The 15,595-nt window shown below is 39.4% G+C and overlaps 1 protein-coding gene across 1 annotated transcript in view; it reads right to left on the bottom strand.

Moving 5' to 3' along the window:
* Positions 1 to 255: 255 nt before the first annotated feature.
* The window catches only part of rgs9a (regulator of G protein signaling 9a), a 17,772-nt gene continuing 2,432 nt past the window's right edge, over positions 256 to 15,595 (bottom strand). The window contains exons 3-17 of the mRNA XM_008415226.2: positions 13,704 to 13,754; positions 11,867 to 11,973; positions 10,331 to 10,382; positions 9,513 to 9,571; positions 9,029 to 9,105; positions 8,006 to 8,087; positions 6,685 to 6,747; positions 5,369 to 5,398; positions 5,169 to 5,230; positions 4,741 to 4,854; positions 4,527 to 4,642; positions 3,560 to 3,647; positions 2,786 to 2,924; positions 2,472 to 2,554; positions 256 to 2,022 (exon numbers count right to left, since the gene is read on the bottom strand). Coding sequence (XP_008413448.1) covers positions 1,866 to 2,022; positions 2,472 to 2,554; positions 2,786 to 2,924; positions 3,560 to 3,647; positions 4,527 to 4,642; positions 4,741 to 4,854; positions 5,169 to 5,230; positions 5,369 to 5,398; positions 6,685 to 6,747; positions 8,006 to 8,087; positions 9,029 to 9,105; positions 9,513 to 9,571; positions 10,331 to 10,382; positions 11,867 to 11,973; positions 13,704 to 13,754 — 1,280 coding nt within the window. The 3' untranslated portion in view covers positions 256 to 1,865. The remainder of the gene's footprint in view (positions 2,023 to 2,471; positions 2,555 to 2,785; positions 2,925 to 3,559; positions 3,648 to 4,526; positions 4,643 to 4,740; positions 4,855 to 5,168; positions 5,231 to 5,368; positions 5,399 to 6,684; positions 6,748 to 8,005; positions 8,088 to 9,028; positions 9,106 to 9,512; positions 9,572 to 10,330; positions 10,383 to 11,866; positions 11,974 to 13,703; positions 13,755 to 15,595) is intronic.

Below are 15,595 nucleotides of genomic sequence, written 5' to 3'. Positions count from 1 at the left end.
TTCCGCCCTGAGAGAGCCTGACCGACTGATCCGCCCACCAGGTCATGTCTGCAGGTTCACAGTTTCCAATAGTCACCTAACTGCCAAGTCAGCAAATATCGTACTATATTTATCAACATTTCAGACAAAAAAATCAGTATTGCCCAAAATTGGAATCATCAGATCAGGCTTTTTAAGGATCGGTAATCGGTGCACCCCTAGTTCAAACAGCTGACTGCACTACTGAAGGAATATGAGGAAAGAAAATGCACCCTCTTTCAGTTCAGGATGCGGTTTATTGAATTCTAACATTATTTAAATCTAACCTCAAGAGCAGGTTAGAGAAAGCCAAATTGGGAAAGCTGTGAAAACTAAGTTCACCTTTGCAGCAGGTCAGAGTGGAAAGCTGAGTGAAACAACCAGAAACCTGAGAACCACAGCAGAAGGAGTGAAAACAGAGCGTCTTTGATCGAGGGTTCTTTGATTCCAGTCATTCCAGAGTTAGAGAGAAAAACCCCAGTCTGTCAGACACTTTCAGACAGCTCTTCTACCACTGCAGTTTATTACATTTACAGCATTCTCCAGGTTATGTAATGTACAAGTTTGTAGTTCACAGGACAGAAGTTTTACTTGTAAATCCACTAACATGCTGTTATACATATTAGCTACACAGTCCAGTGATGTGGACACCTGTGTTTACAGAATAAATGTTATGAACATATTGCAGCAACAATATGTTATTACAGTTGATCATTTGCGTAATCTACAAAAAGTCATGACCTGATTCCATTACTTCATGTCAAAATTACAGTGAATAACAATAATAACTAATCTACAGCATGAAATAGCGAGCAGTATTTTATATTTATGACTTGAATGTGAAGTCTGAGCTTCAATGTGGATTTGTTTTAGATTTTGGAGATCAAAGCTTGACTGGTTATATTTCCTTGAGCTGTTCTGTTTGTGACCTCAGAGGTGTTTTAGAGAATAACCAGAGTCAAGGAGACTACATGTTCAACATCACAAACTGCTGTGAAGTTAGTGTTTTGATGCTATTAGGCTTCCTTACATGGATCACTTTATTATTTGACTTTTCAAACTGCATTTGACTGTATTGCCTTATAAAGGATGAAGGTCACAGAATCCATTTTGAATGGATGTAAGTTGAATTGTAAGTCTCTGTACTTGGATTGACTTCAGTAGTCCTGGAAAGAAAGTTTCTGCTTGTCTTGTAAATGTTAAAGGTGGGCGGATGATTACCAGCGTGGTAAGATTTATACTTTAGTTCCAGATTTCCTCTTAAGATTTTATGAAATTTGAAATGAAATGAAATTTATTCATGCAAAATTTTTCTATTATAGGTTAGACTGTAATAGAGGTTGGAAATCTGATATTCACAGATGTTCTTCTTCCAATCAGACCCAGTTTGAGTTGTTTTGAAAGGAAGAAAGTCAGTCCGGCTGTGGTTCAAAACCAGAAAATACATTACCCAGAAGCCCTGCACAGTTCTGACTCATGGCACACTTTTCAGATTTTCTATTAGTAAACAACTGAAACTCATGTCTCGTTTCTCTCCCCCACAGAATAAGACATAGTCATAGTCATATCTTATTCTGTGACATAAAACACAATCAGGCTTATGGCTGTAATCATGCACAACATATTGTTTCTTCTAGTCCTTACTGTATGCTGCATGAAGAAACTGGAGGAGAAATGATGATAAAGTTCTGACAAATTTCCTCAAAGCTCAGACCTGTAATCTAGATATTCAGATTCAACACAATGTGTGAATGTGTAACATTTACTAAGTCATACTTTAAAATCCAAGAGAGTCCCTTTTATATCAAATTAAATTTGCATTCACATCAGACATGGGTCTACTGTCTCTACTTCTTTCTGTCTATTTTGCTCATCACCGCCTTGACATCGACTGGAACGGAGGCGGCTGCGGCCTTGGCCTTCTCCTCCTCCTCTTGCTGCCACAGGATGATGGGATGGATGCCGGCGCTCCGGTTCCGAGCGTTGTCCTCCAGCTGCGCCGGACTGCAGCGGGAATGCAAACACAAGTGAGACAGGGGTCTGCAAACATGTTTTGCCCTCGTATCAGTCCAGCTAAATGAAACGGCAGAAAAAAGGCAGGAGTGACTGAGAAAGGGTTGTATAAACACTGGGAAGCCTGATTACTGAACAAGGAACAAAAGACTGATTGGCTGAATGATTACAGGTGTGAGGGGAGGGGGAGAGAGAGAGAGAGAGAGAGAGAGAGTACATGTGGGGCTATGAAAGGAGCATAATTAAGACATAATAACTAGACACAAGAAATAAGCATAACCTGAATCACTAAGGAGGACTGAACTAAGGCCCGAAACAAGGCTGAGCTAATCAAAGAAAGAGACTAATGAACACAGAGTAATAAACAAACCCAAAACAACTCAAACAGCCCAGGATCCTGACAGTTCTGTTGCAGTTGACCTTACTGAAATCATACACACCTGAAGTTATGGGCTTCAGGGCTCAGCGCCTTCTTCTGGATCTCCTTGTACGTTGGCGACTTGAGGTAACGGAAGAATGTGTCCTGTACAAAATAAAAAATATAAATAAAAAACTGTTATTTCACACACAACCTAAACGTCAGTGCCGCGGATTTGAAGTTTCTGATTTAACACAGTGGATGCCGTCCCTCCACTGTATTTTTCATTTATGCAATATTAATATCATTATCTTAATGTCATTGTATTGGTCTGACTGGAACCGCCCAAGTGAAGAACATCCGTCGACATCAGTAGAAGATGCTAAAACGCCTGACCTTTTTCATGAGCATGAAGACGTGTGTCTGAGCCGCCTCCAGGACGTAGCGGTGCGGATGCTCCAGGCCCTTCACCGTCAGGCCCATCGTCCTGCCGTCAATGTTGATCCAACGGGGGGCGCCCGGTGCCAGGAAGGTCCTGTTAGCATGAACACATGATTCATGATGACACCAGCTCAGATTCATCACAACTATATAGGCAAATAAATGCACAGAGTTATAACACACGTAAAAAGGCAGTACTGTGTGTTTCCCAGGCACATAGTCCCATTTATAGAACAATCAAATAGTTATGTTATCTTCAGTTCTGTAAAAATGCTGTATATATCAAATTATATCAAATATGACTTAAAAGAAATTTGACCTCAAACTGGACTCTGTCTCTTTAAGATACCAATACTCTTTCTTTCACTTTTTCTTCAGCTCATCATCACAGCTGTGCTCCTCATTATGCTGTTTGTCATTATGCAACATTCTTGGGGATGTTGCATTGAGAAGCAGCTTGTGTAACGAGTTCAGTGTTTGCTAATTTCTGCTGGCTAGTCTGAAGGAACTGAGTGGGGGGTTTGTGGGGAAGGCTGATCTGTGAGGCAGCAGTTCTGAGGAGGAGCTGCGTGGATTTATATGAGCAAAGCACTGAGGTTCCTCTGAATGGTTGTCATGGGAGATTCGAGGATTTCTCAAACATGCATAAATAATCGAGATAAAAGTAAAAAAACAAAAAAGTGATTGAAATCAACTATGTGGACATAAATGGTCGATTTTTGGGCTTACTTGAAGATGGACTCGGCCTTGGCTGACATGGAGGAGGCCGTGCCCCACTTCAGTTCCTCAGCTGCTTCCCAGAAGGCCAGGTTCTCCCCTGGAGTACAGAACAAACTTCTGATCAGATAATTAATTTTATTAAACATCACCTTAAAATTAGCATTTGCCTTCATAACACACAAGAGTCAGATCAATGTAACACACTTCCACCTTACACAGAATACAAAAACGTGCTGCTAAGCCCATCCATCCATCCATCCATCCATCCATCCATCCATCCATCCATCCATCCATCCATCCATCCATCCATCCATCCATCCATCCATCCATCCATCCANCATCCATCCATCCATCCATCCATCCATCCATCCATCCATCCATCCATCCATCCATCCATCCATCCATCCATCCATCCATCCATCCATCCATCCATTTTCTTGCACCCTTGTCACTTAGTGGGGTTGGGAGGGGTGCTGGTGCCTATCTCCAGCTAGTGTTTTGGGCGAGACGCGGGGTTCACCCTGGGCAGGTCGCCAGTCTGTCGCAGGTGCTGCTAAGCACTCTGGGAAAGAGTTCCCACTTCTGTCTTTTTATTCTTTCAGGGGGGTTTTTTAAGCGCTAACCTAAAATCTGTAGTTTATTCAACTCTTAGAGGTTTTACAAATTGAATAAAAAGTTAACACAACTTACTACTGTAAGTTTATCTTTAATAAACTCACATTTAGGTTCAAAACCTAAAACTCGCTAAATTATTTTGACTTAAAAAATAGAAGATTCAAGACACAACTAAATGTGGCTCAATGTTTTACAATGCACTGTGTGTTCTTTCTGCTAAAGGCCTTTAGTAAAGGATTAATCAATTACTGAATCAGTTGAGGATTATTTCAATAATCAATTCGTCATGATTAATCTGATTAATCGTTTCAGCCCTAACACACATGCAGAGCTGAAGATACGTAAAGCTGTAGCATCGTACCACTGAACTCCTTCTTCAGGAAGATCTTAAAATCGTCTCGGCCTCTCAGGTCCGTCAGGAGCTCAAACAAGCTGAAGGACCAGCGCTCCACTCGCATTTTAGTGGGAACGTCGACTCTGGGAGCAAACAGTCAGCCTTGTGTTTACAGCGAGCGTCATGTGAACTACTTACCAGTCCTGATGGGTTTTTTGGGGGGTTTTCTAGTCGTGTTCACCTTCTCATGTTAAGAGTCCAGTACGCATCGTGGTCCGTTTCCCACGGGTTGCTGGGTAGACAAGGAGCCAGGAAAGCATCGTGGTTTTTGTAGGAGGTGATGTATTTGACCAACCTGCAGGAATGTCAGTACAGTTCGACCTTCACCACCAGCAGCAACTCAGCCTATTTCACACTGCTGCAAAAATTCATAAACACCTGCAAATATCTGGTGTTTTAAATCAAAGGAAAAAAAACACAATAATTGGAGCTAGAAATAACAATTATTTTAGTAATTGATCATTCTGACAATTAATTGATTAATCTCTCAATTATCCTTATGATTAATCAGTTAATTGGATGATTTGCAGATTTGGATTTCTGGAATAATCTATTTCTACCTGTCAAGTTTCTAATAATTGTAGTTTTAACAGAACCAGAAGAACTTACGCTCCCAGTGAAACACTAGATTTGACCTTGGATCTCATGATGGCTTGCTGGTAGAAAATGTTCTAAAAAATATGAACACAAAATGTTATTTATTACATTGGAGAAAATAAAATCTCAGTGATTTCTGTGATTTTCAGCACCATATTGCTAAATAAACTAATGAGCCTAGTTATTAAAACATGTTAGATGCTTTAACTTACGACCCGTCTGTATTGGTCAAAGGTGATTTTCTGGAAGGAAGGAAGATAAAGATCATTATGGAACATTTTGAAATAGAATGCAAAAGTATTAAAATCCCCTCAGATTTTCGTTTCTGTCATGTTGCAACATCTTACTAAAGTACTTTATTAGAATTACTGTGACAAACCAACACAAAGTACAGCAGAGTTACAACACAAATAGAAATGAAATGTGGTTTTGAAAATATTTTAGAAACAAAAGTCTGAAACCTGTAGAAAAGGTTGTATCTATCCCCCTTTAGTGTGGTACTCCTAAATAAACTTCTGAATGAACAGAAACAGAATAGATCAATATGACTTGACAGGAGCCATAAACCCACAGCAGGTCTGATCCGATCCTTCAGTGGAACGGATCTGAAACCAAACCTGGTTCTACAAAGTATCGACTCCGTAAGGCCGAATAAACATTACACATTTATTTGTAATAAAAACATGCGCCTTTTATAATTAATCTCCACTTTATGTGTGTCTGTCATGTAATAACCCAATGAAATATGTTAAAGTTTTCGGTTAATATGGAGGAATATGTGACACAACCTGGCCTCGTTTACAGTAAAGCACAGACAGCTCTAAACCTAAACACAACACATAACGCTCAGAATGGCAGTACTGGATGATGATATTTACACTGTGGAACTACACTACTGTCTTTCTAATTCTAACTAATACTTGATCATAAAGTTGTTGATAACTTTTTACAGCTTTAATGTCTTCAGGAGCTAAATGGAGCACGGCACCACATCATATGCACACAGTGACGTCCCAAAGTCTAAGATTAAAGTTGGTTTCAAATACATTTGTCAAAAGTCTGAATTTAAAATTGTCTTTCATTTTGTGATGTCTCAACATTTGTTTTTAATGTTTTTGCCACTGATCTCTAATCTCATCAGAGATGATCTGAAATTGTGCTGAGATGTTGACAGAAACAGGAGTTTTGGATGCACTTTGAGACCTTTGGACCACACAGTGTGAATACAGTCAAACTTTACACCTTCATCTCTTCATATTAAGATGATCTGTTTGAAAGAAGAACAAACAAATCAACAAGAAAAAGAGATTAGTAAAAATGTTTCATTACAGTCAGTTTTAGACGTGATATTTCTACTTCACAAACACAAAGACACAGGTTGAGATGTGTTTTTTTGTGTGTGTGTATGCGTGTGTGCGCGTGCATGTGTGTGTGTGTGTGTGTGTGTGTGTGTGTGTGTGTGCGTGTGTGTGTGTGTGTGTGTGTGTGTGTGTGTGTGTGTGTGTGTGCGCGTCTACTGACCTGTTACCTCTTCTACATTGGGATTAATAAGTCGTTCTGGACCAACGTCCAAAGCACTGTGAGTCCGGCGCTGGACAAGCGAAACATACAGAGAATGTAATTATTTAGTCTGGGATTATAATAACCAATCAGTCATAACATTCTGAACTCTGACAGGTGACTTAAAAATCACCAAGCAGTGGGTGATCTGCACTGTAGAAGTGTAAAAGCTGAAGTGGTGAGTGCTCTGTGTGAGGCCGTATGCAGTTCAGTCTGGATTTTCATGCCGGCTCATGCTAACCACTAATGGCTTCCAACCACCAGCTTGCAAAGTGAACTCAGGATGCATTATGGGAGGAAGTCCCTCCATCAGACCAAGCGATGCTCTTAATCTAATGGAGTTTTAGCCTCCCTTAGTTGAAGGGATTTTCTGGGGGTGGAATCCATTTACCAAACTAGTTCAAAATCCTGCAAAACTCAGCTGCACTGTTCTGCACTGAGGAGAAACTCTTTCCAACACATTTTGAATTTTTTATTTTTTTTAAAAAACCTTTCTTATCTTTTTAAAGAGGCAAAAGCATGAAAATGTTCAATTATTTTTTTGACATTAGAAGGACATTGATAAAATGTTTGATAAAATGTCTGGTAACACTTTATTTTAAGGTGGTGAATAAGACTGTCATGACACTGTTATAAACATGACATAACACCTGACATGAACATGAATAAGCCTTCATGAATATTTATGACTGTTGTCATAAAGCGTCATTCGGTAAATTATGACACTTTTAATACAAAGTTGACATTATTCAAAATGTCTTTGTTATGACAACTTGACTTTAACCAAGACATCATTACTTTAAATGATTACTTTAAACTTTACCTTTAATAACATAAAGTTACCTAATTTTTAAAGTGCAATCAGTAATACTTTTAGAACAAATTTATATTAGTAATGATTTCTTGGTGTGGATTGATGGTGTGATATGTGCTGTATGGTATGGTATAGTATGTATGGTAAGGTGTGATTAATACAAGTTAACGAAAAATCTAACTTACCTTAGATATCCTTTATGATCTGATTAACATGTCATTGTGTTTGTTCTATTATTCTCTTGCAAATTATTTATTTCAGTTAAATTTTACACTTCTGAAAACACATTTATATGAGGATTTTTTGGACACAGCTTTATATCCATCTATCAGTCCAGATAAATCAATATTAGAGAATGGACTGGTCCTTGATGTTTCTCAGAAGCTATTATTGTTACACATGAACCATCACTGAGTGGCTGTAAAATTATGACTGATGTTTTTCCAAACACATAGAGAGAATGAGACAAACTGACCGGAGGCCTGTTCACAATCCAAAAGGCCCTCTCCTGGCAGTCAAAGACCACTCGGTCTGCCTTGTTCCTGTCTCTACCAGCCCTGGAAAACACAGAAGCAATGGAAACATGGAAGAGCTCCAAAGAAATGAAACACAAAAAACAGCAAACAAGGAGGCACATCCATGTCTATTCATGTTGAACTTAATAACAGATGTTGTTAAAAACTTGAAAACAGTGAAGATGCTCACATTCTGAAGACAGATGTTTACCATGCTTGTCTTTCATAGGTATGTTCACACCACAGGTTTCAGTGATGTGAACATATTAATGTCGGGACTATTCTTAAAGCATTAGTATGTAACTTTTATAAACAGTGCTTTTTTTTTCTTTTTACTTTCTCTCTCTCTCTTTTTTTTACATATTTGTCAAAACTGTCAGTTTGTGGTGGCAATATAAGATGAAACAGATCATCTGTGATCCTACAGACATCTGTAGAAATGCACCAGTTGTGGTCAAAAACAACCAATCAGAGCCAACCTAAAGCCACACATAATTGTAAAGAGGAATGAAAAAAAAACTTTGTTGGTGTGTGATATGAAATACTCCCTGATTACTTCTGCAAGGCACTAATGTTGTTTGCTGAAATAGGCAAAGGTACCTAAGCATCGCTTATCTTTAAAGAGACAGTGACGAAATACGTGCCTTTTCACTGAGTTTTATCTCAAAACATTCTGTTTATCAAAGAGCCACAAGGTGAAAGCAGATCTTTCACCTTAATCATCATAAAGCATTCTTAGACTGAGTCTGTGTAGTTTTTCCTCATTCTAACACGCCTTTTGAAATGGGTAGTTCAGTGGTTTACCATATTCTTAAAGGTAGCTCAGTGCTTTATAGAGCAGTTTGTGTTCTGGGTGCCTCCAGAAACATGTCAGCTCCAGAATACACAGACCTGAAGGCCATGGCCATCAGAACTGGTGGTGTGTCTGTGTATGTGTGGCTGTTTTCTAAAGGCATGCATGAAGGTATACCCAGGTCACTTACTTGTACTGCTCAGTGGCTTGCATTACAATAAAGTCCCACTTGTGGTTCAGCCACTCATGGAGGTGGTTGTAATCTACCTGTTTAAAACACAAACAGGGTGACAGTGTGGACCAGGTGAGTCTCATGATGCATCTACTATAGAGAAAAAACACAACAGATTTAACGTCCTGAAAACACATCTATGCTGTAAACTACTCAGTTTGAGACACGGAATCATAGGGAAGCAGATTAGGTTTGGGGGAAGCGGTGGTATTTTCCATTTCTAAATGTGAGTGTTTTACTTTCTGCCAGAAAACAGAAATCCTGACTAAATGAAAGCAGCTAAACGTAAGGTAACGTTTTGGACAGCTCAATTTAATGATGGGAACAAGCCCCAAGATGCTAATGGCTAACAGAGACTTATCACTAGCATCATCCATGTATCGTGGCCCTTCTAGATGTGTGTGTTATCAAAATCATGGTGTGGCCCACACAGCACAGGTACCTGCTCATAGGGTTCCAGCATGCCTTTCTTACGGATGTTCCTCTTTGCCAGGTAAATGGCTGGAAAAAAAGTGAAAAACATGAGGCTGTGTTATGTTTTCATCATTTAAAGAACTTTGAACTGCCATGTTGTTTAGCTGTGCTATACTAACTACTTAACTGAACTTAACTTTAATTGGCAAACAGAACTTTCAACTTAAAAAACAAGGTTAGCATGATATGGAAACCAGAGGAACAGTGTGTTCAGGGAGCTTAAACACAGGGGAGGTCAAGCAACCTGTGATCAAGGATACGGGAACCAGGGGAACTGAGGAGGGAAAGCGAATAATTAACACAATGAACCCAAACGAAGTTCATCTTACTCACAGATGGATCTACAAATGAAAACGCTAGACTGACATAGTAGAATAAACCAACAGACACAGAGGAGAAGAACACATCAACTAAACACAAAGCAATGAACTGGTGTGGTGAGACACCATCAACAATGATGAACACGGAGAAATGAACTAAATATGGCAAGACCTAAATGACAATAATGATTCCAGAAATCTCAGGACATAAATTTGAAAATTAAAAATAAAAAACCTCAAATATCACATGATAACGAAAGACTGAGGACTGTTTTTTACTGCAGGGAAATCAAAACCAGCTTATAACCTTTAAACACAGCCTCGCTTTAAAAATATTAACTGAACTATCTGAACTATCCCTTTAACTAACACTAACTGTTTAGTTTATCCAGGCTCATCAGGGACACACAACATCAATCATCACTATTTTGGGTAGCAACACTTCTCATTGAAACACCTCACCTACCATAATCAGAGTCCTCTGGAACCCATTGCTGTGTTGGCCAGAAGTAAGGGGTCTGAAAAGGTTAACATTGGTATTGACGGCTTTGAATATACAATAAAGTGATTACCAACTTCCTACCAAAGTGCAGGGCTCTGATGTTTTAAGGAGTGGTGTGGTTTCCTCCAAGTAAATTAAAGCCATTTTAAAAATCATGATTTTATCATTTGTTAGCGGAAAAACAAGTCTTAATTATCTGAATCTTTCTGCTAACAAGGAGAAATATAATAATTTAAAATAAATAAATACAGAATGAGATACTTTAATTCTTCCTTTGGAATGTGTCATGTCCCACTTTGCTGTCATCTGACAAACTCATTTACAGGAATCATGTGAAATGATCACACAAGCATTTTGTTTCCGATTAAACAAATGTGTTATCGGAACATGAACGATCTGAATGTATTTGATCAAAGTTCAACATTTTGAAGGAGGTTGAAGCTAAGTGCTAGTGCAGGGGTGCCCATAGTCAGTCCTGGAGGCCCGGCATCCTGCATGTTTTAGGTCTCTCCCTGGTTTAACGCACCTGGATCAAATAATGGCTCGTTAGAAGACTTAAGGAGAACCAATGTTCTGCTGAAAAGGTTGTTACCACCAGGGAGAAAACTAAAACATGCAGGATGCCGGCCCTCCAGGACCGACTTTGGACACCCCAGTGCTAGTGTGTGTGTGTGTGTGTGTGTGTGTGTGTGTGTGTGTGTGTGTGTGTGTGTGTGTGTGTGTGTGTGTGNGCTAGTGTGTGTGTGTGTGTGTGTGTGTGTGTGTGTGTGTGTGTGTGTGTGTGTGTGTGTGTGTGTGTGTGTGTGTGTGTGTGTGTGTGTGTGTGTGTGTCCATTCTGGATCCTCCAGGTATCCACTAGAGGGCGCAGTGGACACAAGCAGCAGCATAGACCTGGAGGGTGGCAGTACTCCGGTACTGGCTGCCAGTCCACTGAGTGTGTTGAACCTTATAGACACCATGGAGCTGCCTTCAAACTTCCTCCTTCAGGAATTAGTGGATCCACAGAACCAAAGGTCTCAAGAAATAGCGCCACCACAGGCGAAGAAGGGAACAAGTTTTTCAAAGGGTTTAGTTTAGTTGACACACTATAGTGTGAAAGTGACCCGCAGCAGCTAAAAAGGTAACAAATGTCGCAATTTTGGTCCTCAGTCTAGACAAGTCTACTGAACTATCAGGAGTGAAAATACCCTCAAAATCCTACTGCCATGTAAGTAACCGTAGCCCTCCAGGACCACTTAGAGTTCATCAGAGAGCCCTTGTAATAACTACTGTGATGTGTCACAGTAGACGTATTTTAAATCTGCTTTGGTCTTGGCCTAGCCTAGACTAGCGTTAGCTTTAGCCTCTGTGAACAACCTCTTTGGATTTTCCACTAAGGGAAACTTCCAAGTGCTTATAACCTTTCAGCAAAACATCAATTTAAAACTCATTGAATCTAGTGAAACAGAAATGGCTTGAAGGCATCAGTCATCAGAGAAGCAGCAGTGATTTGTCTGTACCTGGAAGCGGTAGAGGCTGCTGTCGTTACACATCACCAGCTTCCTGTGGTTCTGCAGGGGGTAGATGTAGCCATAGGCCATCAACATGGTGCCAAAGACCTGCGCTTCTGGAAAGTTCAAAGAGGCAAGCAAAAAAAGAAGCTAATCAGATAGCAATCTGTTATATGTCATATTAGTTGTTTTCTGAGATTCAAAAAACTATATCTTATTTTTTTGAGGAAAAAAACCCTCTGAAAACCATCAAACTGAATAAATGACAAATAGAACTATTTCCAGATTCATTATTTCACATATGTTTGATGTGAAATAATGCAAGGACGACTTTAGGAGACGTTAATACTTGATTGTGTTCATATTCTTCCCTGAAACTTTTTACTACAAACATATGTTCATGTGATGCAAACAAAGAGTTTCTTTTTAAAGATAGGACAGAGAAAATGGAGACAGACAGCAGGTGCACCATGTCCTTCCTTATTAGATCAAAGCCAGACTGATTCTATCACACTGTTAAACAATCCAGAAATAATATTATATAGCATTCATACTGTAAGTTAATTCAAGTCAAAAGGAGGATCTGTGGAGACAAGAAAAAAAAGAATAATTTCTGCAGCTCTACAAAACAGGCTTTGGGAAATTTATGGCGTAACAATACTCATTTCTATTTCTTTTAAAATAATCAAACATTATTACTAGAACAAAAACTGTTTTTTGCCTTAATTACAACTATAACATTTATTATTTATTTGTTATTAATATATCCATGTTCTGTTTGGAGATGATTTCTTCCCTTCTTTTTATATGGACTTTGTTGTGTCAGTCATAACTTTCCCTCATTGTGCTCCTCGCTCTTCCTCAGCTGTTCTTTAGCGACAGTCTCCAGTTATTCTAACAAATGTCGTGTCTTCTCTGGGGTTTCCTCTCAGTTGGAAGTACCCAGAAAATCTCCAAAGGGGAGCATCCAGTAGGCGACCTGATCAGATCCCTGGACCATCTCAGTTGACTGTTTGTGATACGGAGGAGCAGCAGCTCTACCCTCCATCTCCTCTGGATAGAAGGGCTGCTTGTCCTATCTGTAAGGCTGAGTCCAGTCACCCTCTGGTGGAAGTTCATTTTGGCTCCCTGTCTCTAGGATCTTGTTTTTTCTTATCATGATCTCTACCTCATGACCATTGATGAGGGTTGGTATGAAGACAAACCAGTAAATCAAGAGTTTTTTCTGTGTCATTCAGCTTCCTCTTCACCAACAGCCAGACTGTACTGCAGACAAAACCACAATCTGTCCATCACTCATGAACAAGATGCCTCCATACTTTAACTCTTGTGCTTGAGACAGACATTGACTCTCAACCAAAAGTGAGGCGTCCATCATTTTCCGGTGGAGAACCATAACCTCAGTGATACTCTGAGCTTCCCAAACCAGATGTAGACTCTCTGTCCCTCCAGACAGGATCAGGGACAAGGGGTTGTCCTGGTGAAATCTAACAAGTTTGAGTTTATGCCAAAACTGCAGACACAGCTCTTGCTTTGTCCATGCAAGAAGTGGAAACTCATTCTATTAGCGTATTATATAAACTTTGTGTTATGTTTTTTTTAACCGCACCTTTGAAAAAAGCTGATAAACCTGGTTATACATGTGTATTTTCTTTGTAGTAGACACCATTGCATCATTAGTCATGGAACAGAGTTTGAGCAGTTCTGCAAATCTTTGCAACAGTAGCACCAGATACACATTCTTTATTCTAGAATCACAGGGACTCATATGGGAAAAATAAATAAATAAAGAAACAGCTGTGCCTCTGTGAGAAAAGAAACACATTTTGACATTCCCAGTGAATACCTTCTGTTGTAGTCTTCATCTTGTTGCTAATCCAAGCAATTATGTTAGCACCTGTTTGGAGAAACAGAAAATATGAGCACAGTCAACCAATCATGGCCTCCTGTCAGTACCTAATGTTTATGTTTGTGACAAATTGGCTGCTTTATTTTTTTTTTACAAAGTTTTTTGATGGTGTCATAGAATCAAACACTTCTTAGATTTTGATTTCCTTGTATGATGTTAAGGTAAGTACGTTTGTTCCACAGTTTCCCCTCCTGAATGACGCTCTTGATGCTCTGCAGCTGAAAAAGCTCAAGCGTTGTTGAAAACATCAGATTTCTGTAATGTTTAAAAATATGCATGTTGAAAATGATGATACATAAAAATCCATCCAATCTCCTAGCAGACTGTCTGTCTCATTCCTTCCCACACATTTTACACCTGACTGAAGATTTATGTGCCTGGAGGTGTACCTCAGTCTTAGACTCGGTTGGAAAGCTACTTTGACTTGTAAAGCACCATTCAAATCTCATCCACTTATCAGCTGCTTTATTTAGCTTCTGTCAGCAGCTTAGGCACTGAGACAGCCTGTCGGTGTTTTCAAACGATCTGTGATTTTTGCATTATTCAAAAGAACTTGTAGAATCTGTTAATCCGCCCATCATTCAATCTGCTAGTGGAAATTGATGCTCTCTGCTCTCCATAACATTCTCTGGACACCTTTGGCCGTCTTATATTCCACCAATGTCTGCAATAGATCTATGAACTGTTTTGTCTCTGAAATTGAAAACATTCACCCGTAACTGTTTCATCCTTACAACACAAATGGTTGTAAATATTGCTTAAAACTCTCTGCACCTTCTTCTCCCTCATGTAATATTTCCAGTCTGCTGTCTATCAGTGAAATACCCTTCATCATCCATACGTCTACTGGACCCCTGTCTACAAAGACAGGTCAAACTTTGTCTCTTGTTTCTCATTGCTGACATATCCATTCTTCCCTCACCTCTCTGCCCTATTTAAAACAGCAATAATTACACCAATTTTTCAGAAACCTGACTTAGCCACCACTGATTTTTATGATTTCAGACCAATTTCCAACCTCACATTTCTGTCCAAAGTTTTAGAATAAATTCTCCAATCAGCAGCGGTGTCAAAAAAATATGGTATTAATTTCTATTACTACATGAATGACATCCAGCTCTACCTCTCCCCCCGACATATTGCATCTTTACCCCACCCTGCTCCCCATCTTGACTGCTTACAATATATTTACCTCCACAACCTCAGCCCTCCTCATCTCCTTCATGTCTACATACCATCTCATCTCATTTGTTCCTCTTTTGACTCTTTTCTGTCTACACCTTCTCTCAACACTGCTCCACTGTGGATCTCAGGACTTCCAGGTGCTCTGCTCCCAAACACTAGAACAATCTGCCACTGGATCTCTGAACCACATTGTTCCTGCACATTTTAAAATCTCTCCGCAAAACTCACTTGTTCAGACCAACATATCCTAGTCTTGAAAGGCACTTGAAAGAATCATTTTCTCCTGTCATCCACAAACGGCTGTTAGTGGTTTAGAATATAATTTGATTCATTATTATTTATTATTTTAGCAATAATTCACTACCAATGTTGTCTTGAGACAGAAAAAAAATATTTCCAAACCAGCCATACAAACTATGTCAAGTAACAACAACTATCCAAACTGGTCAACAATAAAGTCAAGTTCAGTTCATTATTCAAATTGACTTTAAAAAACTGCTGAGAATTCCCCCTTAACAGGAAGAAACTTCCAGCAGATCCAGAACATACATGGATGGATGGATGGATGGATGGATGGATGGATGGATGGATGGATGGATGGATGGATGGATGGATGGATGGATGGATGGATGGATGGATGGATG

This window comes from Poecilia reticulata, linkage group LG8 (genome assembly GCF_000633615.1).
Source record: "Poecilia reticulata strain Guanapo linkage group LG8, Guppy_female_1.0+MT, whole genome shotgun sequence".
Classification (NCBI taxonomy): Eukaryota; Metazoa; Chordata; class Actinopteri; order Cyprinodontiformes; family Poeciliidae; genus Poecilia; species Poecilia reticulata.
Note: the sequence above shows the minus strand (reverse complement) of the source record. Positions and strands in the feature narration are given on the sequence as shown.